This window comes from Ambystoma mexicanum, chromosome 8 (assembly GCF_040938575.1).
Source record: "Ambystoma mexicanum isolate Mex_15411 chromosome 8, UKY_AmexF1_1, whole genome shotgun sequence".
NCBI lineage: Eukaryota > Metazoa > Chordata > Amphibia > Caudata > Ambystomatidae > Ambystoma > Ambystoma mexicanum.
In genome coordinates, this window is record NC_090929.1 from 1,539,553,406 (window position 1) to 1,539,577,835 (window position 24,430).

At 41.8% G+C, this 24,430-nt stretch overlaps 1 protein-coding gene across 1 annotated transcript; it reads left to right on the forward strand.

The window, feature by feature from the left end:
* The first annotated feature begins 783 nt into the window (after positions 1-783).
* LOC138473416 (uncharacterized PPE family protein PPE62-like) lies at positions 784-1,485 on the forward strand. The gene has a single exon (XM_069612083.1). The coding sequence runs from the start codon at positions 784-786 to the stop codon at positions 1,483-1,485; it is 702 nt and encodes a 233-aa protein (XP_069468184.1).
* Positions 1,486-24,430: the final 22,945 nt, after the last annotated feature.

Below are 24,430 nucleotides of genomic sequence, written 5' to 3' on the forward strand. Positions count from 1 at the left end.
GAGGCCCGAGTTGTCTTTCTTCCCTTTTAAATTGCCGGAGTGTCATTTTGCTCACACATCATTTTGAGCTTAACTTGTCCAGAATTTAAGACTGTGATTTACTGCTGTTTTATTATAGTGAACTGTTTTCTAACTGACTGAGTAAATAAATGTATATTCTTTTACCAAGAAACCTTGAGTTAGTGATTGTTTGAATCACTGTAATTGTTGTCCCTGGTGTAACCTTTCATACTGCTTACTTTACTCTTGAGATAGGTCTGGCTGCTCAGCCATCACTACCACTTTACTGTGTAGTACAGGCTTGTACCAAAGGTGAAATTGTACTTACACCTGTAGTCTTAATTGTGTGTAGTGTTCCCAAAGGGTACTGCACATGATTCTGCCTAACAGTGCAGTTATGGAATGTGGTTAGTTTAAGGACTAGGACGTCTCTGCTACCTTCAGTGGAAGTTTTCATCTTTCTAATGGCGATGGCTTCTTTTGCTATGAGGGCTACCCCACCCCCTTTAGAGTGCTGGTGGTCTTGTCTGAATATAGTGTATCGTGGGGTGAGAGCTAGTTAGATGGCAGAGCCTGATGCTTCATGGAGCCAAGTTTGCGAGATAGCTAGGAGGTCAAGGATCTAGACAGTGATCATGTTGTGTATGTCTAAGGCGTGGGCTTGGAGGGAGCGTGTGTTAATGAGGGCGCAGTTTAGCGTGGTGTGTGAGAGGTGGGGGAAGGAGCATCTGTAGGTGCAGCACCTGATGGGGTGGGACCATGAGAGGTAATTGGAGTGGTATCATGGGCTACGTTACAGCTGACACCATTGGCAGCAATAAGAGAAGTGACCTGGATAGCATTAGACATGGTAGTGGCATGAGTATCATTGGAGCTGGTACATTGAGCAACATCAGGCATGGAAACAGTATGGGCGGAAATGGAGCTGGGTCATTCGGCAACATTAAGCATGGTAACAGCATGGGCAGCAATGGAGCTGGTACATTTGGCAGCATCATGCAGGGTAACCGCATGGGCAGCAATGGGGCTGGTACATTGAGCAACATCAGGCATGGTAACATCATGGGCAGCAGCAGAACTGGTACATTGTGCAATAGTAAGCATGGTAACAGCCTGGGAGGTAATGGAGCTGGAACATTTGGCAGCATCAGGCATGGTAACAGCATGGGCAGCAATGGAGCTGGTACATTTGTCAACATTGGGCATGGTAGCATCATGGGCAGCAGTGGAGCTGGTACATTTGGCACCAATAAGCATGGCAACAGAATGGACAGCAATGGCAGCAATGGGGCTTGTACATTTAGCAACATTGGGAATGGTAATGGCATGGTCAGCATGGGGCTGGTAACATTAGGCATGGTGGTGAAGGAGACAAAGATACCAGCAAAGTTTGAAGCAGTTGGGGCAGCAGCACAGGTGTGTGCGTGTGTGCGTGCCTTGGTACTGTTAGCCACTGATGGTATGGGAGTCTTGTTCCTGCATTAGGCAGTGTGGTTGCTGAGGTCTGCCTGAGCGGGGACATTTGGATTAGGGGTCAGAATGTTGGCTAGAATGCAGGGACGTGATGACATACGGTCTGGTTGCCTGCATATGAACGCGGTTGATGAGGATGCTTGCAAGTGCCTAGTGGTGTTGGTGGGAGGTTGGATGCAGACATTGAAAGTGCTCACTCACCAAATTACCAATACAAACTCAGAATAAAAGACACATCCCAGTAGGGAATGAGACTAAGAGAGCAGGTTGCAAGGTTACCAAAGTTTTATATAGAATTTGGCATCCAGAGAACTCTGCTGCCCTGTAAGCGCTCTGGCAAACATTACACTTACAATGGATTATAAAAACAAAAAAGCGTCATCAGTGATGTCAGCTATAAGGGTTACAAAAATGCAATATTATTGGTTACAAGGTGACGATGCATAGGGGCCTGTAGGTGCTGCTTCATCAGGATTGGGTGCTCCATTGGCAGGAGGGTGAGCCTCACGTGGTTCAGCTGGACGTGTCCGGGTGGGGTGAGTGTCGGGTCACGCTGGTGATGCGGTTGAAACTAGCTAAACTGGCATAGATACTCTTGGCATACAATAAACAATGACAATCAATATACATTTGACTAAATCTGAGAGGCTTATATGTTGTACATACATCACTTCATCATTTCTCATTGGGTAATTCATAAAGTGAAAGGTGTGGGAGTCTTACTTTCCTCGATGACCTGGGGACTGGGCTGGACTGGCACATCTGTACAAAAAGGGGAGATGGAGTGACACATGTTAGTTTAGGACAGGATATATGGTGACGGAGGTCTGAGTTTCTTGGGGGCACTCTGGGGTGGTTAGCGCAGTGAGGGCACACTTCTGTTACATCAAGAGAATACCTTTGGACGGCATAGGGGTACGTAAGCAGTAATTTTCCAACAGTAAGGGTGAGGGGTGAGGGAGCAGGTTTGTGGAGATGGATGAGCTACAAGGCATGATTCAGGCAGGTTCACACACAGTGATCTCAGAGGAAGAATAATATGATACACAGTATTAGTTGTTGCAGTTAGCTTCAGCGCATCTGTGGGAAAGGGACTTGGGTCGTGCAGAAAAGGTGGAAGCGGCTGGTGCTCACTGTGAGCGGCGCTGCAGAGGGAAGAGGAGACTTCGTAGTACTGAATTGCAGCCTAATCCAAAAGATGGAGTCGAGGGTGCACGAAAATGGAATCCACGTGTGTCTTGCATTAGTCCCACCTCTGCTCCAGCTGGGGCCTTTGGTGAGGGTTTTTCCGTGGGCTGGACTGGTCACATGGCATGATGGCATGCAGGTTCTTTAGGAATTTGCACGGGTTGAGCCAAGACCTTGCAGAAGTGTGAAGTGGCTGACCTTCAGCTGATGTCTGATGATGCTGCAGTCTGCTGGGCGGGCAAGGCGGCAAAGGCGAGCAGCAGAGAGCTGCAGAGAGGATATTAAGCCTGCGCATCCCGATTTCGCCTCCCGGTCGGTGTCGGATCCTCTTATTAGCTGGAATTGTAGTGAATCATGTGTGTCAATGGTTCTGATGAGGTCGGCCAGGGTGGTGGCATCTTTGGTGGTGGCCGTGTTGGCAAGGGCATGGGCAGACTGTTGAGGAGGTGTATGCTGCGGCTGGGATACACTCCCATGTCCCTGGAGGGGGATGCTTCGATGAGGCTCACAGCAGAGCTGCAGAGAGGCTATTAACATTTTGCATTCCACGTTCCCTGCCCAGCTTCGCATCCTGGTCAGCGTCAGATCCTCTTATAGGCTGGAATTGCGGCGAATCCGGTGTGAGAATGGCCAGGATGGTGACGTCTTCGGTGGTGGCCATGTTGGCAAGGCCAGGGGCAGCATGTTGAGTAGGTGCATCCTGTGGCTGGGGGGTACACTCCTGTGTCCCTGGAGGGGGATGTTTCCTTACAGGCATTGTTTCTGCTTGCAGGTTAGAGGGGATAGGGCCTCTTCTATATTCCCAGGTATATCTTAATGCATTGCCAGATGTTCTTGTACTGCAATGTGATCCAGGGTGCTAACCAAAGTGGTGTCCAGTTATCATTGGTCCCAAGACGTTGTTTTGTCTCCATTCTTTCAGAATGTGTCTTCCCACGGAGAAAGAGGCCTTGAAAAGTTTGTAATGTTTCGAGGACATTTTTGGAGTACCTGAAATGGATGAAAGTCTGAAAGTCCATTGATCATCTTTGGGCAGCTGGGGGAAGATAAATGGGCATCGATCACAACCATCAGGTGGTGGATCAGGCAATTATTTCCACGGTGTATGCTAAGGCAGCCATCTCCCATCTGGGGTGCAGTGCAAATCCACCAGGGCTGTGGCAGCATCCTCGGCTAATACTCATGGGCTCTCCCTGCATAGATATGCAGGGCAGCCTTTTGGGATGACCCCAACAACTTCAACACGCACTATAGTCATAATGCAGAAATCGATGCAATTAAGTTCTTTGGTGCCAGCGTGTTGAGTTCTGGGACGATCTGAATCTTGACTCCCTGAGTTCATTTTCAGTATAATATGCATCATTCTAGGTGGTGCGTGTGGATTTCCTCTCCTGGGCCTCTCCTAGGGTGCATTGGTATACCTCACAAGTAAGCACTCTGAGGAGGAAGGGGTATGTAAAGGTAAAGATATAGTTGCTATTGGTAAACTTCATAACTCTTCCTTGTCATAGTACTGATTTCAGGCCCCACCTTCCCATGGTGGAGGGCCCATGTTCCTGGTGGTTAAATACAACTCGGGATTTTGGCTAATAGGGAGTAAAGGGTCGGGCAAGGGCACTTTGACTGGGGCCTCACAAGTAAGTACTATGATGATGAAGAGTATGACTAGTAGTAATGAAGATTACCAGTAATTAACCATAGCATTATTATTAATGACAGAGGCTGTTCTAATATACTGTTCAATTAAAAGTTGTTGTCACTGGGAAATAGTACATTGTTTTATTAGTGGTATTTGGAGATTCAGAGATACTCCTAAAATTAAAATCTACAGCGAAATCTACACAAACACGATTATAATTTTTTTCACCGTGTAATAAATCTCCGCTACCACATAAGGCATTCAACACGGCCAGCATCGTAATAATAGCGGGCACAAAACACTAAGCACAATCACAACAAGAAGAGAAAGTGGAAGACTGCCTCATTAATCAAACCATTGGCAATGCAGACATGAACACCACAACTGGGTCATCGGATGACATTCGGGGAGAATATTTTTGTGTGTCTTCATTTCTAACAAAACATTAAACTCTTGGATCTTCTTCGAAATGTACAAATGATAGTTTCTTTCTGATCTGTGACAACATTCAGAAGTATCTGGCAGGCATTCTCCTCGCAGTCGATAATGAGTGCTCCACTTAACGCTTACACGCTTACATTTCAGGCAGGGGTGTTTTTTTTTTCTTTCATCATATCTGCAGTGTCTGTACAATGGCATCAGAAAACTCAGATGCATTTAAGGAGAAAACAATATTACAAACTAATTAGAACAACACCAAAAATGTAGAAATGCGCTTTTGCAGGGTAGCTCAAAGAGTGCCTCACTGAGAAAGAACAGAGCGAAAGAAACCTCCTTTGAAAACGTACCTATTAAAAAAGTCTCTCAAAATAATATTTGTCTTCATTCAATAAAGACATCATTGATATTATAGATGAGCGACTTGATGGTGGTTGTATGAAGTGCTGGGGGAAATCATTGAAAATAATAATGCATTATCTAAGTGGTTGATTGCAAAAGGTGGAGAACTTTCAATTTCATTTGCTGGCAAGACAGCTTTATTGGTAAAAATAGCCAAAACAATTTTTTGGAACCTGTACGAGTCCGTCACATATAATTGCCTTTGAAATTCTAGGCTCATTTTACTATCAGAATGCTTTATACATTTCATATTCTTAAGGCAACAGTTAATCATAATTGCTGTGTCTATGGCTATGTATAATGGTGTATAAATGCCTGTCAGGTAATTTCCCATAAAACTTAAATAAAACATTTTTGAAAACCAAAGTACAGAAATAACATGCATAAAAAAACAGATATTAAATACATGAAAAATATGCATAATTATCCAAATTAAAAATGTATTATCAAATGGTAATTCCTCCTTTACGCTAACAATCATCAGCGGCTATATGGACATCAGCTTCCTTTGTGGTGTTTGCAATAAAGTGCTTCTGTGCTTCAGTGCAGAATGTAAATAGGTTAAAAGTGGCCATCCTTTTACCGGCAAATCAGCTACTTGAGTATTGTCAATATGATTATTTGCCGTATTTGACAGCATGACAGACAAAACAAGAACACAGGTGCATTACATTGTAAACAGTTGTGATCAACATCTTTCAAATTAGACAATTTTTCATTTACCATTTTAGTGTAACCTATTCACTCTAGCTTTGGTGATTAAAACTCTGTCATATTTAAAGTTGTTCCATGGCAAATGAGGATGGATATTGGTTGACCGCAACATTTAATATATTCTGCTTTTGGCTTCATAAAATTCCCTGCACTTCCGCTCAATGCAAAGATTATTCTCAGACTTCTTTTTTTTTACCTATCGTAGGACACCTTTGCCAATAGCATCTGACAGTGCTTCCAGCTTCATTCACTTTTAAAAGATTCTGTTTAGCTTGTCTCAGACAGGATATGTATACATGAGCTGTACTTAAGTAAAGGTGTGTAATTATATGATGAGTAAAACAGGCCTTTTTGTTAACCCAAACTCTAATCCAAAGTAATATAGGTTGCTCAACTAGGTCGTCTTCCAAGCATAGAATTCCTAGTTCTGCATGAATATCATATATCAGAGCAAAACCGGGAAGGGGGAGCAAACTTCTGAAGTTGTATTCCAGCCTCATACATTGCCTTTGCCTTCACCTTTCCATCATACACGCAAGCACATATCCATGGGTGAGCGCTATGCATTCCAATACAGCTTGTGATTTCACCTTTGGCTTATCACAATCTAGTCCTTTGTTAGCACTGTTGAGGTGTTAGTCTGAAACATGATTACCTCTGGCCTAGCCCCTTATGGGCGGCCACTTGCTAGTCTCCAAATCTACCTTTGGACCTTTGGGGGTGTGGATCACAATGTCCCCTACTCTTGTATCTCAGAGCAATTGTGCACTGTGTTGCTCCTAAGTTACTATACTATGGACACACAAACATAAGACACAAAGAAAACACATGAATCGATTCAAAAATAAAAACACTTTTATTCATACACAGCAAGGAATGATGCAAACAGTACTATAATGCAAATCTTGAATTTGCACCTTTATGCTCTTGGTGCAAATCTTCAAAGGAATGCAATAACTGTAAGCCTTACAGGCTTCTAATGCAAGCAATCTAATAGCAACTTATCCAGGGTATTCATACATATGGCAAGTGTCAGCATTTAGCATTCCTCTCCAATCCACACCAATCCTCACACATCATACTCTCTTTCTAAGACAATCCCTGTCTGATTTCCCCATCTATCATATCAGTCAAAGCTCTGTGTGAGTGTCTGCCCTAATTCCCCATTGGCACGTGTCTCTTTCACATTAATTAGGACTCATATCAGTAATACTCCCCTCTTGCCATGTCTCTCCCCTCCAGCTAACTCTGCAACCAACCAGTCAGTCAGGGCCTCTCCTTGGCCTGTCAGTGGTCCGGTCTTCCTGCCAACTCTCTCTGCCAGATCAATCTTATCAGCTCTCATCAGAATGCTTCCCCAAGCTTCCGAACTCCCGAAGCCATCCGATTCTGCTGCACCAAAACACTTCTCCATCAATGGCAACTTCCTTTCATTAACGTCTCTCCCTCTCATGCCAACCAAACATCTCTCTCTCTCATCTCAGACAGCAGCTCCATCCAAAACTCCCTCGACCTCATAGTCAGAGAGCAGCATACACTCCTACTGCTCAGTTATAGTGTCAAATGACATATGCTTTCTCCATGGTTACATTAAGCATTCCCTCGTTCTCTCTTGTCAGCATTTCTAAATCTGAGCAGTGCTTGAAAGTCTGTGATGCACTATGTGTTCTTTTCAATTACTGCATGTTCTGTCATTTTGACATTTGTGCATCATATCTTGTACCATGCTATCTGAGTTACGCGTTACCATACCATCCATCTCCCTCCATAGTCCTCCATTCACGCCACTGTAATCCCTCTCTTCTGTCTCTCTCTAAGTCTGCTCACTCTCTGCATGCTGCCCCCATCTTCTCTGTCTGCAAACACCAGCCAGGCAGGCAGGCCTGCTGATACCATGCCCTTCTCGTCTCTCTGCTAAGGCAAAGGCAACCTATTATCTGTGTCTGAACAACCAAACTGTTTACGCATTCCTCATACCCCTGTAACTCAAAACAACTTCAGCAGAACCAAGGGCGCTTCTCTTCTGTCTGTCTCATTCAGGATGGCTTCAGAATGCCATAGGTCTCATGCTTTCTAGCATTTACTCTCTCTCTCACAATGGCAAGTGCTATACTCAATGCTCAAAGCATCCTCTAAGTGCACACTCATGCGTGTCTCTATAATGCGTACATAATACATATAATACATCTCTACATGTCCCTACATATATAACAAGTGTCTGAACATGGCACTAGCAAGGCACTTCAAATATAACAGGCCTCATTCTATAGCAAATGCAAATGGCTACATAATATGTGGATAATGGATAACTAATATATAACTACTAATCAGAATGATGGATAACTAAATCCCTAAATGGGTAATGGTTCTCTAATGATTGCAAACCAGGCTTCTCCATGCAATATCTGGTTTTGCAGAGGCACAGATGAATATATCCTGCATAGCTACAGCCCAACCCAATTTTGCAAAGGTTAGGGGTGTTACTCACTAAGGCAGCCCTACTGCCCACATACTAGACAGGTACAGCAAGATATGGACTCAATCTAAGCTAAAGATGGTGAAAATAAACAAACTCAGCATGAAACAATATATGTGCATGATTTAGACATGAAACACATGTGTATACAACACGAAGAAGGTACACACTAGGTAAAATATGCATTTATATACAAAGAATATCAACACTGCATCCATATGACATGGTGAATACTAGCATAAGCAATACATATATATATATATATATATATATATATATATATATATATATATATATATATATATATATATATATATATATATATTAAATGCAACATGAACAATATGCGTATATAGCTCACTAACATAGAAATGTGACAGTAAAAGGCAGCCATCTATTACAAAATGGAAGCCACAGTATGCTTAAGTAAATGAAAGGCTTCAAGGTTTCACGAAAACCTGAATTGCTGAAATTACAGAAAAATAGATTTACGCAGAGCTCAGACAGTAGCTATGCAGACCAAGCCAAGGTTACTGAGAAATTAGGGAGAGTCCGAACGCTGCAGAAAAGGCATGAGATAATAATTCTCAGAACCCAAGAAGAATACTCCCCATCTAATTAAAAGTTTAAGTGAAGAACAACCAGCCATTGTAAGTCAGGTGCAGAATAATTGTAAGCACATATACTTCATAGGGAAAGGATTAAGATAGTCCCCAGTGTTACAGAAAAGAATAACACTCCCACTAATATTATCTAAAATAAGTGCAGGGTGAAATAATTCCAAACATGGTCTCATCACACATGACCCATAATTGAAGAACACTGCCTATTCATTAGCAACAGACACAGACAGGACGACTGCTTCATTCCTCATGCATATTCCCAGACATACGATGCCATGCAAGGCCAACTACAGATGAATCCGGCTCATGGCCTAGGAATAAGGGATGTTATATTTTTTCAATTGAAAGGAAAGCAGTCCATGGACATCTCTCACCCTACTACTTTCTGGCTCATGTATTGACGACCTGTCAATTGTCCAGGGTTGGTCAGTATAATGCCTTCCAATCAAAACCTCTGATGCTAGGCCACCCAGTATACTATGCCAGCCAATAAGGTTGTGCAGATATGATGTGTATTCACTAAAATCAATTTAGTGGTGGACTCAGGAGGATCCATCAGATTGTGATTATCCAATTTGAAGTTGACCCATACACAATGTATATGTAGTCAATCCCCCTAACCAATTCCTTTACCCACTAGGTTTGGTAACTACATTTGTAATGTGACGTTATTCATGAAGATTGATCACCTTAAAAGATGCTGTTTTGTATGTAAACTCTAAGAGCGACAATCGCTTTACTGCATGCTGTCCATACTTTATTTTGGCTGTTAAAAAAGTCGGGTTTTGCCTTTCTTTTGTCTCCTTCTGTTTTTGAGTTCTGTTTTTCTGGCTCTTGATCCCCATTATAAATGTGGGGTTTTCCATGCTATCATTACAGCACCCTAACTTTTAGAGGAAACAGAGAACCCACGTTAATCAAACTCAGACACAACCAGTATTAAAAGGTTGTCAATTACAAAAGTTGGTAGATTGATTCATTATTTCATGAATTACATACTAACATTGTTTGCATATTTACCTTAATGTCATGTCAACTGTATGCATGAAAGCTGTTTTAACCATGTACTCCATGTCATCCACATGAGCTAAGACTGAAACCATGGTCAGTCGCATTGTTGGATCAATACTCACTAATTCTCCATATAGACCATTTAAATGTAAATATGTACCTTCCAGTGTTCCCTGTTCTATCACACACACTCATTCCTTGATAGACCTTAATCAGAATGTGTAAAATATCTTCTGGATAATTCATTCCTTTCAAAGGTGGCCCAGGTTTTTACCTATTTACTTTTTTAAATGCCATGCTAATGTCCATAAATGCTAGGTATTTCTCTTCTTGTTTATATAGAGCCAATTAGATATTAGTAAACATAAACTGAGCATCTGTTCACTAGTCTCAATGCCTTCTCGGAAGCTGAATTGAACTTCATACCGAACGTTATGTTCAACAGCCCATTCTTCCAATTTTATCATGATGGCTCTACCAAATATTTTAAACTGTGAGTCTTATAGGGTTGTAGACAGAGAGGCAGCTGAGTGTTTTTCAGATACTTTTATAAACAATGGAAACATTACAGCACACTTCCAAGACTCCAGAAACCCTCTTTATTACATAATATAAAACATATGAGTAAGTGACCGCACCCATGCCCTCCAAACTGTGAAAATGCATTTATTTCAGGATAGCCTTAAGCTTTTACTATTTTGTTTCATGCTCTCACTCCAACTTGCAAAATATCCTGTTTGGAGCTGCAAGAAATCACTGCACAAGAGTGCTGAGTTTGTGGAAGCAAAGAAATTACCTCATTGTTATAACAGCCTTGGACCTTGCACAGGCTGGCCAAAGCACAATCAAAATGTTGTTCTCTGTTCTGTTATGCTTATACCATGAAAGGGTTACCCTAAACAAACTGTAAGAACATGCTGTGCGCAAATAACCCTCAGTTATAAAAACAAAGATAATGTTGGTAGGGATGTTTTCCTTTCAGTACGAACAGTCTGTAGTCTTGCAAGGTTGGAAAGTTAGCACGTACGGAGCACAGTAATATATACTTTCACAGGAAACCCTATACGTAGCATGAAGCTGTAAACTGTCTATGTCATCTATGACTTCACACTCACAGCTGAACTCATATAACCTGAAGCTCATAAAAGGATGTCATTTTCTTTCTGTAAATTGCTCGCTTCTACACAGCTATTCGCTTGGAGTGAAAAACACTTTTATTGTTTATACTCTTATCTGTGTCTGTTGGTCTCTTATCTTGTTTGCAGTTACCAGATTTTGGTTTTACAAAACTGTGAAAGAGATCTTCTGGAATACCATATACACTTTGACAAAGATGCAATGATTGTTTCCCAAGTGCGGTTGCTGTTTCCGCTATACAAAATTTTTATTTAGGACCCACATTATCAGCTAAACAAGACATTAGCTTGTCTTGGCTTGATTCAGAAGAATCCAAGATTAACAGATTAAGATCATGGAACAACATTGAATAGTGTAGCATCCAGACATAATCTTTCACATTCAATTCAAATTTCAATGTTGTGCAAATCTGGAGCTGTGATTTATCAGTTCCCAGAAACTACGAGAAATGCATTCATTAGATGCCTCTAATAATCTTTACTATGCTTATAGATCGATTTCTATTACTTTCCATATGAATATGGCCTTTTTATAAATCAAATATGTCAGGGCAATGTGCTTTCTTACAGTAGCTGGGTCCTTTACCAAAAACAATAAAGTGCTTTTTGCTGTTTTACAGTCATTATCAGCATTTAAGTGTGTGGTGTTTTATTGGACATGAATTAAAAACAGAGGGAATATCTGTTCTATTAAAAAGTAATCATCTCATAAAACTACATCGGCATTTGTGTTCAGGCACAACCAACAAGTCTAGCATTTGACTCAATGTTGATTAAAAAAAACTTGTTTCTTGAGCCTCATTGTACCGTTCGTTTAGATGAAGTTAACAAGGCCTTTGTTAACAAGGTTTCCATTGAGTGTTAGCTCTAAACTGTTCTATAATTCTCAGCTTCAGGGGATGATTGCAACTAATTCAGGCCTGACATGCACAGAAATCATCTTCTGTGTGATTCTTCACTAAGAATATACAAAAGCATTCGATTGATGATGATCCCTGATATTCTTATGATGTATGTTTGTAGGTACATCACGTACAAAACTCTGTTAACACTATAAAGTTGCCATCCTATCAGCCATGCATAGAACTTTAAGCCCTGTGCAGGAGCACGTGTATCCAACATTTCCAGTAAATATATATTATATATCAAATTGTCATTTATTCTCTCAACAAATCCTTTATTTATAAAAAATGTCTGTCATAATCTTCATCTGGGATTTTCCTTCGGGACTTGTTCTTGGGTCACTTGTCACTGGACCAGGTGTATTGGCATGTATTGATTGGGTAGGCCCAACCTCTATTAACCCCTTACTTTGACTGATCCGCCAACCCTGTCTCTGGCGTTTAAAAGCATTCTCTGAAACAATTGTTGTGTGTGACTGATTACTAACAACATCCATTTCAAGCTCAGGTATCTTGCCATCTTTTCTTGGGACAGGAATAAGTAGGTAGGAGCTAAGCTGTTTTGTAGTTGCCACACAAACATCTTCCTTATGCTCAGGAAGATTCACAGGAGTTTTAGCTCCATTTGCACCTAGGTAAAATGCAGTTCTCACAGTCAATGAAAGCAATATGAGTATAAACAAAATGCAGGTGTAAATGACACAAAGATATGTCACCTTACAACGTTTACTTCTTGGACAATGTGTGCATCTGATCTCGTGGGGCAACACAATGTTGCTGTTAAAATTCCCCATCTCGATCATTTGATGCTAGGGAAGGAAAAACATATTTTAAAGGTTCTACATTGTAGATTGCTTCTAGAAGCGGCTGTCTTGATCCAGTAACTCCTCGATCAACCGTCCGATAACTGGATGCTAAGAACGACTTTATCTCTTACCTCTGGAACCAGTTTTTCCACCAATCAAGATGTAAATGTTCCTTTATTGTGAAGAAAAGTGACCCCTGTAAGTCTATACAAGCTGTACTTCATAGATCAGCTCCCAATAAATGCCTCAAATCTGCCTCAGACCAGCCGAGATGTTGCTTCCCTGTCTGCATGAACAAAATGTGTCCTTTATACACTTTCTCAATCTGTCCCTCGGAGGAAAGTTTCTACACTGCTCTGTGATTTCTTTCAGAATAGATGCTCACTTGGATTATATTTCCCTCCAAGATCACATTCAAATTCGCAGTGGTTCTTGGATCTCCCAGAAAGGTTACCACATCAGTGTGTTTTCCAACAAGATGCAGCTATTCCTCAATTAGATGAAAGAACACCACACTGACTAGTTTATTTGCTGCATCAGATTCCTTCTGCGCTCTCATGTCATGATATATTTTATTGATTGCTTTCCCAATACTTCTTGAGTCAAACTCGTCTTCCAGATTTGCTCTAGGCGGGCCTGGTAATGACTCGTATTTGGGAAAAAATTCTTCTATATCTTCCCATTTTACCAGTGGATCAGGATTTCTTACTTTCCTTTCCAAATACTCGAGACTGTGTGCTCTCTGTCTTCTTTTACGTTCCATACCATCATTGACTTCTCTGCGCTTTCTCGCTTCCTCACTTGCTCTGTCTTCCTTTTTCTTTTTGATATCCCTTTGTTCATATGCCTGTCGTATCTCCTCATCCCTTCGTCTCTGTATTCTTTTCTTTCTTATCCTTTCCTGTTCATCATCTATTCTTTGTCTTTCTATCCTGTTCTGCTCATCAGCCGTACTTTGTTTATTGTCAGGTTTTCTTACCTTTTCTGCCCCCTCCTGTTCTTTTGCTCGTTCACTTGTTCATATTGATATAATTGTTCTTGTCTTTGTCTATCTTTAGTTTTCGCTCCTTCATCTTTCATTCGTTCTCCTCTTTCTTTGTCTGTTCTGTCTTTTTCATCTTGATCTCCCCTTTGTCTTACATCCTTCATGCTTTTACCATCAAGTTTAAGTAAAATATTACCTCCCATTTATTTGTTCTGTAAGAGCGCTATCTCATCAGTTTTATCCTTGTCTCCTATCCATCTCTTTATTTCACTCCTTATATCTAGAGATGTGCTTGCTCTTTCACTTCTCTCCTTGTCACGTCTCTCCTTGTCTCGCTGGACTATGGAGGTTACACCTTTCTCAGCATCTTTCTCTGGGCCCTCGTCACTACTTTGCATAGGTGACTCATATAAGGGATTGCTATATCCCGCCGCTGCTTTAAGTTCCCTTAATGGGTATAACCCATCACCTTTCTTAACTTCGTCTTTTGTTTCAGGCAGGGTGGGCGGAGCAAAAGGCTCTTCACCCCATGCTTTGCATACATTGAGTATCCAATCTAAAGGAGTCTCCTCCACCTTTTCTTGTTGGTACATTTTCCAAAGTTCTATACTCGCTAGGCGCTTTTCTAGCTTCGTTCCCATGTAGGCTGCATGCAAATATGTTGTCATATGATGCAGGACTGCTTTTGATAATGATCCACCTTGGGGCCATGGCAGAAACATTTTATCTGTGGTTCCTTTAACCCATTCTGCACTGTACTAAGTTTGGGCATGTGTTTCGGCAGCAGCTTCCAAAGATGCACTAATGGAGTAATCTGTACCATTTTTAATCTTTCACTTTTCTCTTTGCTAACACTTACTTTATGTTTAATCACAGATTGTTTAAATACGTCTCAATCAACATACAATATGAGTGAGCCACAATCGTTGCTAGCTCCAATCCCATCAAAACACAATGTTTTACTTTAATCTTGCTCAAAAACAACCATCAAAATACAAATTTAAAAACAATCAATTTCCGTGTATCAACTTCACACTTTTCTATTACATAAAAAATGTTCTTTCAACTCTGACGTCATCACTCCTTTCAATCACATAAAACAAACAGACAGACTTGACCGGCCACAGATACTATTCACAATCTTTTCCTTAAGACGCATCTTGCCCTCTAAAATCTGCTCCGATTGGAACTTAAACCGAATCCTTTTGGATCGTCTTGAACCATTCCCGTCTTCTATATGTCCCACTAAGGGGCTTTGAATTAAAGTTTCTGCTAACACTCTTTAAAGCTTAGGAACAGGGTGTATCCTCTTATCGTGGCTCACTAACGACTATTCTTCTTTATGTATTGCTCGGCCACACTCCAAGATAATATCTTCTTTCCCATATACATATATATTACATTGTTACTCTTAAATTATATTTTATCCCACCTCCCTCCATTAATCTCCATTATTTACTATACATGTATTCCTTTACCACACTCTTTGGTCTATTTACTCACCGTTTGCATGTTTTTCTTCATTAGGACCCTCAGGATCACTGCCTTTGTTACTGCCTCTTCGAGCTGCTTTTCGATCTGCTTCTCGTAGATGTGGTAGGTGATTCTATCTGGAAATAGGGGTGTCATGAACCACCGGACGCGTCCCTTCTGGACTTCGTGGTCCCTGACCCATAGGGGATCTGAACCCAGCAGTACTCCCAACATGGCCGCCGAACGTGAAACACTGCTTGCCAGTCTCTGCGTTGTACGCTCTGCGTTCTACAAAGCAGACACGCCCCCGCGGCCCTACGCGTCTCAACGCTACCGCTTGCAGTAGTCAGACATGTGCTGCCATAGTTCATACAGCGATTTCCACTGATTCCTGGTTCCTGGTCCCCTAATTTTTCCTCCTCCTTCATCCTCCCCTTTTTGTCCTCACCTTGCATTCCTGGATTTCCTTCGCACTCACATTCCAAGTACGCTCCTCGCCATTTCCTGGACTTTTTTCCCCAGACATCTGAACGCTCCCTGGAGATGGGACACGAACCGCATGCTGGAACCCGAGGACCCACGCACAGGGTTATACAAGACCCGAACGGTGTGAAAGAAGACTCAATCGAAGAACTCGAACAAACAACACAGACAGGTGAGAAGGGGGAAACCTGTGACAGATTCAGACGCCAACAAATTGATACAGTTACGGACATGGAGGCTGCAGGAGTTAACAACAGAAGTTCAGAATCTTAAGGCCGAGAATGCTGCTTTGAAACAACTAGTCCTGTCACGTGATTCCGCAACCAAGGAAAGTGTGTTGCTGGGCGGAGTGGTGGATAAATATGATGGCTTATCAAAGAACCTTTGTGGCTTCCTCGATTCATGTTTAGTGCACTTTACCTTTAAGCCCTACTACTTCTCCACCCCCAGGGTAAAGGTGAGCTTTATGGTTTCACATCTTTCTGGGAATGCATTAACTTGGGCAACCCCCTTATTTAATTCGGGTGATGCCCTCCTGGATGACTATGATGGTTTTGTATGGGCGCTAAAGACCATGTTTGACTGCCCAGAACAGGTTTACAGTGCCCAAGAACGTTTATTGGACTTCCAACAAGGATCCCAGGATATGCTTACCTATGTAACACGCTTTAAACAACTGGCCAAGGAAGCAGACTGGTCCTCTGAGGCCTGTTTTACCCTCTTTCGAAGAGGGCTGCATGAAGAGATAAAAGACGAGCTAGCCAGGGTAGCTCGCCCAGGTTCCTTCCAGGCTCTCATGGACCTCTCTTTACAAATAGACTTTCGTATCCAGGAAAGGAAGGCGGAAAAGAAGAAGACTAAAATGCCCTACCAAAAGACCTCTACAGAACCTTCCTCTAGACATGAGCCCGCTCTTTCTCTGACCACAGACCCAGAACCCATGCAACTAGGAGCCTTCTGCAGACGCATAACTCCGCAAGAAAGCTTGCGACGGATTCACACCGGGCTGTGCATGTACTGTGCCTCTGATAAACATCTTGTGAGAGAATGTCCTTTAGCCCCTCCACGGCGCTCGGGAAATGCCAGCTTCCGATCCAAGATGGAGCACCGCTTCGGGAGAGAGATGTTTGCTCCACAACTATTCCATCCTTGAACTCTCCTGGACAAAACAATCTTGTGATTCTGCAGGCCTTTCTATCGCCTTCCAAGAAAGAAGCTTATCCCATTCTGGCATTGGTGGATTGTGGGGCCATGGAGATATTCATAGATCATGATTGGTTCACTACCCACCACATTCCATATGAAACACGAGACATCATGCAACCTGTAGAGGCTATCGATGGAAGACCCATAAACCTGCAAACTAAAGAGATCCTGCTTTCTATAAACCACCATCAAGAGAGGATCAAATTTGACATTATAAGATCTACCCATTATCCAATGGTACTGGGCATGCCCTGGTTACAGAAGCACAATCCCTACATCAACTGGGCGGCAGGATCCTTTTTTCTTGGTTCAGAACACTGTATGTCCCACTGTCTATCCCTGGATTCCTCGTCAAGATCCTCTGAAGATGCGCGAACAGACCAGCAAGGTCCATTCACGGTCTCAAATATCATCCAGGTTCCCAGAGCCTATCAGGATTACACTGATGTGTTCTCGACTGCGATAGTTCAGGCTCTACCCCCTCACAGACCTGAAGACTGCACTATTGATACTGAACCCTCAGCAGTGATTCCCTTTGGAAGGATGTTCATTCTTTCAGAACCAGAGAAAAGAGAGAATACTTGGATACCAACCTGGAGAATGGCACTATACGACCATCCAAATCCCCGGTGGGAGCTTTGTTGTTTTTTGTTCCCAAGAAAGATACAAAGGAGTTTAGGCCTTGCCTTGATTATCGTGGTCTTAATCAATGCACCCTCAAGGACCGCTACCCATTGCCCTTGATCTCGGATATCCTGGAAGCGGTGAGAGGAGCTGTAGTGTTCACAAAATTAGATCTCAGAGGTGCCTACGATCTGATCCGTATAAAGGAGGGTGACAAATGGAAAATAGCCTTTAGAACACCCTTTGGTCATTTTGAATACTTGGTTATGCCCTTCGGACTCGCCAATGCCCCAGCGGTCTTCCAGCATTTCATCGACCGGGTGTTCTCCGATATGCTGTTCCTCTTCGTCATAGTTTACCTGGACGATATACTGATATACTCCAAGGACCATCTGAAGCATGAAGAACATGTTAAAGCAGTCTGAGAAATGCCATTTCCATGTGTCTACTGTTCACTATCTCGGATTTGTCCTTAGCCCAGAAGGAATTGGAATGGACCGCTCAAAAGTAGACCCCATCCTATCCTGGCCTGTTCCAACTACTGTGAAACAGATTCAATCCTTCCTGGGGCTTGCCAACTTCTACTGAAAATTCATACCTTCCTTTTCGGAGATAGTACAACCGATCATTACATTGTTGAAGAAGGTTACTCCCTTTCACTGGACAGCAGTCCGAGATGAGGCGTTTCAACGATTGAAGTCAGAGTTTACACAAGCCCCCATCTTGGCTCAACCTGACATTGATCGACCATTCCTAGTGGAAACGGATGCCTCTAACTACGCCATCGGGGCAGTCCTAAAACAGGAATTTGATGACAACTTAGAACACCCCATTGCCTATCTTTCGCGTACCCTGACTCCTAGCGAAACCCACTATTCTGTTCTGGAAAAGGAACTATTACCCATCCGTCAAGCCTTTCACAGATTGGCATCATCTACTCCTGGGAGCGAAATATCCTGTTCAGGTCCGCACGGACCATCGGAATCTTCAAGTTCTGCAATCCCTGGAATGTAGGAACAGTCGTCAAGCCCGTTGGGCCTTCTTCTTTGCCCAGTACAGTTTGAAATCCATCATGTTCCTGGAACACACAATATAATTGCTGATGCCTTATCCCGACGTCCCGACTATGAAATTCTTGAAGACCGATCCTTCCCAAAGATGTTTCCCCACACAATATTTGTTGCCCAAGCAATCAGTCTCCTGGAAGACATTCGGATTCAAACCCAGTCCTATTGGGATTGGGAAGGAGTTTACTGGGAGGAATCGATGGAATCTCACAACAAAGGATGGATATTTATTCAAGGATAATGGTCTGGTCATCCCCACGCAGAGACTGCGACAAAGGATCACAAGCCTATGTCATGACACCCTTCATTCAGGATACTGTGACATCACCAACACTCTCCATTTAATACAAAGACAGTTTTGGTGGCCGAAAATGAAAGATGACGTCCAGCATTACATCCAAACCTGTGCAGTCTGCACTATACTCAAAGTAACTAGAAACCGGCGGGTCTCCTGCTCCAACTAGCGCTGCCAACAAGACCTTGGGAATTCATCGCTACGGACTTTATTGTGGAACTACCACCTTCCAGGGGATACACAACTATCATGGTTACCATTGATTTATTCACTCACATGGCACATTTCACACCCTTATATAAACTGCCATCCTCCTCTGAACTCGCTGGAATCTTCCTGGAACACATATTCTGACTTCATGGACTATCCTCCAAGATCATATCTGACAGAGGACATCAGTACATATCTCAGTTCTGGAAACACTTATGTTGTATACTAGGAATCCAATGTGCCCTCTGTTCAGGTTATCATCCACAGACCAATGGAGCTACTGAACGCATGAACGAAACCCTGGAGCAATATCTTTGCTGTTTTGCCACCAAGGTCCAGGACGATTGGTCACTTCTAATACCCGTGGCTGAATTCGCATACAATAATTCGGACCACTCGGTTGTCAAATCCAGCCCCTTTTTCTGTAGCCAAGGATTCCACCCTTCAGTTCTACCATCTATACTCCCACATCCTACCCCAGTTCCTACAGTTGACTCCTGGATTGAAACCCTCATCAACATACACAGAGAAGCCAAAGAACATCTCGAAAAGGCCCGAACAAACACCAAGCATTATGCGGATTCCAAAAGAAGACTGGGCTCTTAGACCCACAATTGATCATCATTGCCGTTTTGACCTGCGTCACTACCAACGTGATCCTACGAGGCATACTATAAAAATTTAATGGAGGGTGTGATTGGGTCTAAGTGTATTTCTAAGCATAAGCTCTATATCTGTATAGAGCAATAGAGCAAGGTGATAGTACACTTAACACCAGGTGGGGAAACTAAGCCCTCCCCTCAAAATGGCCACTATGGACGTCATTAAATGTACAACGTCCCATTGGCTACACAAGCTATAGAACCCTTATTAACACGGTCCTCTACAATTGGTTAGCTCCTAACCTCCATCAGTACCTTCCCACCTATGTCTAGCAGCACGCAGACTGAACAACCAGGTGCGGGTGAGCTCATTTTAGCCCCAGCTTCCCACCAATTAGCATATCATCCATCATCAGGTCTGTGGCATATGTTTCTTCACTTTGATCCCAAAGTGGCACTTATCCTTGATACTTTCTTGATGGTTTATAAATCGTCTGTATCCTTGGTCTGTTTATGTCTTCTATTTGTGTCAATTCGATTTTGTATGACGTCACCACTCATCTTTGTCTTTTAGTTTCTCTGCTTCTTCAGGAATCTCGTTCAAATTGCCATCATATTGTCTTGTATGCAGGTATGGTTTCCTTAATGGGTACTTTACCTCCCATATTCATTTAGTTATAGTTATTCTTATGGGTACTGCACAGAGTCCACGCTCTTCTATGTGTTGGTTTAACTGTTTTGTGTACGTCACATACTTTGGCTCATACTTTTCAGGTAATCTATGTGGGGCAGTTGGAATGGGGGTACTTGGCTCCTCCTCTACAGGACCATTTTAAATTTGTAAATCTATGTCCTTTCTCCCTCTATGAACAGCCAGGGAGTATGCCTGTCTCTATTGTTCTGGATGAGACAATCCATTATAGATTTAAAATCAATGAAAGTGCTTGTGCTGTTGATCCGTTGTTGACCATTATCGCAATTATTTTTTAGAAATGTCCTAAAATTAGCAGTTACTAAAGGAATCAATGAAAAAGCCAGCCACTCTCAATTTGCTTTATAGTTATATAACAAGAAGATGTCATGACTATTGCCAAGCCACCTCATATCTACCACAAGTCGGCTTGTGTGGCTTAATCTGATTCAAAATGTAACCGCATGGATAAACTCTTGTTGTAAATTAAATATGAGATTAACGTTTATTTAATCTTTTAGAAGCAAAAAAAAAAATATGTCAAATATTTGTAAATGTGTACTATGATAAACTATTTGTGTATTCCAATATACAATATTCAGAAGCAAATGCAATGATACATATGTGTATATCATTTTTTAAATAATTCATCACATCCAAATTTTCCCATGCAGAAAGGATATCATGTGTAGCTAAAAATGCTTCTTCTGCAGGGTGCTCAGATTTGTTTTTTCAACTAGAAATTTTCCACCATAGGAGCGAGAGGGGACTATCATTAATTCAGTTCAAGTGGTTTTTAACTTTATCTAGTGGAGGCATTAAATTAACATTCAATTTCTCAAAAGCCAAACTACTTTCCAAATGTAGACCTTTGGATTCCATAGTAATGACCTGAACTGAACCTGGAAGTAAGTCTATTTCCACCTTGGAGGAGAGGGCTCCAAACTTACTTTTGGTTTTGGTCAATATGCAGCATGAGATGCTTTCTATATGGTGTTTGACTTCTTTTGGTGTTAGCAATCTGATTCCAGGCTGTCTTCACAATTATCCCCTTTCATATTTCATACAATCATTAACTCAGTTAACAATATATCACATTTTTTTTCAAAGGATATACTTGCATTCCGATTAGGGAGGACATTAGACTCATAGAGGAAACATACTTACATTTCTTTTTTTTTTTTAAACTTTATTTACTAAACATCTACAACAAAAACCCAAGACAATCAATGTGCAACAAATAAAACATGGCAAACGATACAAGAAAAGCACAGCATGTTACACAGTTCAATGTACAGATGAGATATAGAACACCACAAACCCTCAATAAATCAAAGAAATCTCTCAATCACCCCCCACCCAACAACCACAATGTTAGAACAGCTGCAAAAATCTAGCCCATATTTTTTCAAACAAAGCCAATTTACCAAGTCTCTTATATATCACTCTCTCCATATTTGCCAATTCATGCATCTCAGACAGCCACGTCTCAACATTCAATGTCAAAGAATTCTTCCAGTTCCTTAAGATAATTCTTTTACCAGTCATTGCCCCTCTGAACAATCACTTCTTCTCACTCCGAGAGAGATCATCCAAAGACTCATCACTCCCCAATATGATCACACTAAAATCCAAGACCGGAAGACCAACAATCACTGTATCACATATACGACCAATCTCACCCCAGAACAGCCTCACCAGCCTACAATCCCATAGTAGATGTTCCAGTGTACCAATTTCACATGAACACCTCCAACAATCTGTACTCTCCGACATCCCTCTTTTATGTATTCTCTCAGGTGTCCAATAAATGCGATTCAGAATTTTAATCCGTCTCGATCTTTCCGTGAGTCCCAGCAAGCACAACTTCATGTTCATACACATGTTTTGCCACAAGCCCTCCGTGATATCCAATCCGATTCTCCTGCCCCACTCCTCTCTTAAAGAATAATTCCCTTGCAAACACGACACAAAAAATGTATACAGCGACTGGCCAGACCTCCACCCGATCCCACCAAATCCCTTGCAAACAAATCCAACGCAATTTTCTTCTCCAAATCCACAACACCAATTGCTCTTTTGAGCTTTACAAAGTCAGAAGCTCTAAAGTTTTCAATACCATGTTGTTGCTGCAATTATCTTGCGATCATCCAACAACCATTTGTAAACAGGTCACCAACCCACCTGACCCCACCCAGAAACCAATCTGCCCAAAAAATCACCCTGCCATCTATCTTGATAGCAGGATTTAGCCACACCAAGGCACCAGGCTCCCTCAAAGCATCCACATCCAAATAACGACACAAACCCTTCCATGCACTCCTCAAGTCATCTATCAACAAATCGTGTCCACAACTCTTCCTGGAGACCGAGGTCAACACAGCTCTGGAAGTAAGAGGTCCATTGAAACTGGTTTCAGCCTCTACCCAAACATCCTGCAAATCCTCCACAAAGGGAACCAAAAATTCGGAAAAGAAGGCTAGGTGATATGCCCTGAAATTCGGCACCCCAAGACCACCCTTATGCAATGGCAATTGTAACTTCCACAATTTCAATCTCGGGGGGTTCCTATCCCACAAGAACTCCTGCAACAACCTGTCCAAATCTCTCCAAAACATCAAAAGATGCCCAACAGTGAGGCTGCAGTTGGGGGTAAATCAAGATAATCATAACCTTTGGCCTCCTATCTTCTGCACATTGTAATCTACTGTGATTAGCCAACAGTAAATTATCTTTTATACTAGCATATATAAACATTAATACAAACTAGTCTATTCCCATTGTCAGACATTATCGAGGTAGGTACTGGGGCTGATTTGGATGATGCATAGCTCTGATCAACCATTATCACGTTTTTGGCTTCAGTTGTAGAGATTACACAAACCATTTTGAAGTCCCAGTTAATCTGGGGAACTTTGGGGAGCATTTCATTTTCTAAAGACATATTGCAATTTGGGTATCAGTGTACTTCATGGGTGTCAAAGTTTGGAAGCAATGGAAGTGGGTGGACTGCTTTTATTGACAGACATCAGGTCTCCTTTTGAGAGGAAGGTTCCCCTTTCCTCTCACAAGAAGACACATCAAAACAATGAGAAGGAGAAAAGGGAGATGGCCTTCTACCAGCAACAGCCATAGGGTAGGGATGTGGAATGTGGAGTCAAAATGGGAATATATTACCACTTACCCATCATCATTCATAAACTACTAGTCAGAAATATGCAAGCATATGCTTCAAGCTTTCCACTGTCCCCACCATACCACTCTACAGCAATGATTCTTGGTTCAGAGGGAGGGAGGATGCAACCAGCATTTGTAGAAAGCTGATAGTACTGTTTAGCCAATCTTCCCTTTTATCTGAACTGTACCTTCATCCCTGATTCACCATTTTCCCAAAACCTCGATCCCATAAATTACAGATTGGAATGTAACTGGAGGATTACATTATTAAAGTAGAAATAATCCAGACCTACACCCAACCTTTACACGCATCTTTGAAAAAGAATGACATGGAATAGAGTTAATAGTTGGAAAGTAACAGGCCATCATCAGTCATGTGTGTTTCTTTTGGATCTGCGCAACAGGTTCCACAGCACCATATGGAACCATTAAAACAAAGTCACAACAGCTTTTTCAATCAAAACACAATTAATAGTTCATTTACTTAGAAAAATATGAACGTCCCCACGTCAAATGACATAATTTTCCACATGGGATTTAGGGGTTACAGTGTTTGGAAATTTGATCGATTTTATAAAGAGTTTGTGTGTAGTTTTGGACATTTTTTAAGATGTAGATACATTCAAAATCTGATGCTGTTGATACATATCAGAACATGCTTCAATTTCTTCTCACAACAAGATGAAGAAAGAAACTGTACTAACAAATACATTTAAATATTTTGTAGATATTTATTGAACATATAAGGACAAATTTGTCATACAGTAGTGCCAGACCAAACAACATAAATACAAAACTAGTGTTTGATT

Coding starts and splice junctions, on each gene's coding strand:
- LOC138473416 (XM_069612083.1), top strand. CDS start 784: ATGGGCTACGTTACAGCTGACACCATTGGCAGCAATAAGAGAAGTGAC.